Source organism: Alligator sinensis, unplaced genomic scaffold, assembly GCF_000455745.1.
Source record: "Alligator sinensis unplaced genomic scaffold, ASM45574v1 scaffold1031_1, whole genome shotgun sequence".
In the NCBI taxonomy this organism is placed as follows: Eukaryota; Metazoa; Chordata; order Crocodylia; family Alligatoridae; genus Alligator; species Alligator sinensis.
In genome coordinates, this window is record NW_005842167.1 from 186,732 (window position 1) to 187,423 (window position 692).

Sequence of the window (692 nt, forward strand, 5' to 3'; positions counted from 1 at the left end):
CCTCTGGACCCCACTTTCCAAATTGATGGCAAGGCCCTAAGTCTGCTAGGCCAGTGATTCCCCAGCTATGGTCCATGGACTGGTGGCAAAGTCAGGGCAAGCCTGCTGGACTGAACCCACTCTGCTCCCAGAGCAATGAAGGGTGGAGCCGGAGCCCCTACATCCCAGAGCGCCCCCCCGGCAAGCAAGTGGACCTCACTCAGTCCCTGGGCACCTGCTGCTCTGGCCCCGCTCCTTTCGTTCTTTATGCAAATGAGGCGCGTAAGGCCCGCCGCCGCCTTCTGTGGCCGCGCCTCGGACCGTACCATCGCGCCAGGAGAACACTGCTCCCCGCGCCCGCGCGCCCCCTCCTGCGCGGCGCTGGGCGCGTGGTACTTCCAACCGCTGAGAACGGGTCCTCAGGGCAGCCCGGCTGCCCTCTCAGTGCCTGATTAGAAAGTCCCCCCCGGGGCGCAGCCACGGGGCCTGCCCCCCCTCTCCCGCGAATAGCTCGGAGTCGTCCCCCACCCCCGTCCCGTGCGCAGTGGGCACGCGATCAGGCTGCCCACTGGCCAGCTCAATAAAGGCGGAAGCGGTCGCCAGGGCCCTTTCGGCGGCACCGGGTTGACGTGGGCTCCGGGAGCGGCGGGAGCTGTCGGGCCGGGACCATGTGAGTGACAGATCCTTTCCCCCGGCCCCCACCTTACCCCCCT

General features: G+C 67.6%; 1 protein-coding gene across 1 annotated transcript in view; it reads left to right on the forward strand.

Annotated features, from left to right (window-relative positions):
• Window positions 1-535: 535 nt before the first annotated feature.
• UFM1 (ubiquitin fold modifier 1) overlaps window positions 536-692 on the forward strand; it is a 33,340-nt gene continuing 33,183 nt past the window's right edge. Inside the window, exon 1 of the mRNA XM_006025776.3 lies at window positions 536-649. Coding sequence (XP_006025838.1) covers window positions 648-649 — 2 coding nt within the window. The 5' untranslated portion in view covers window positions 536-647. The remainder of the gene's footprint in view (window positions 650-692) is intronic.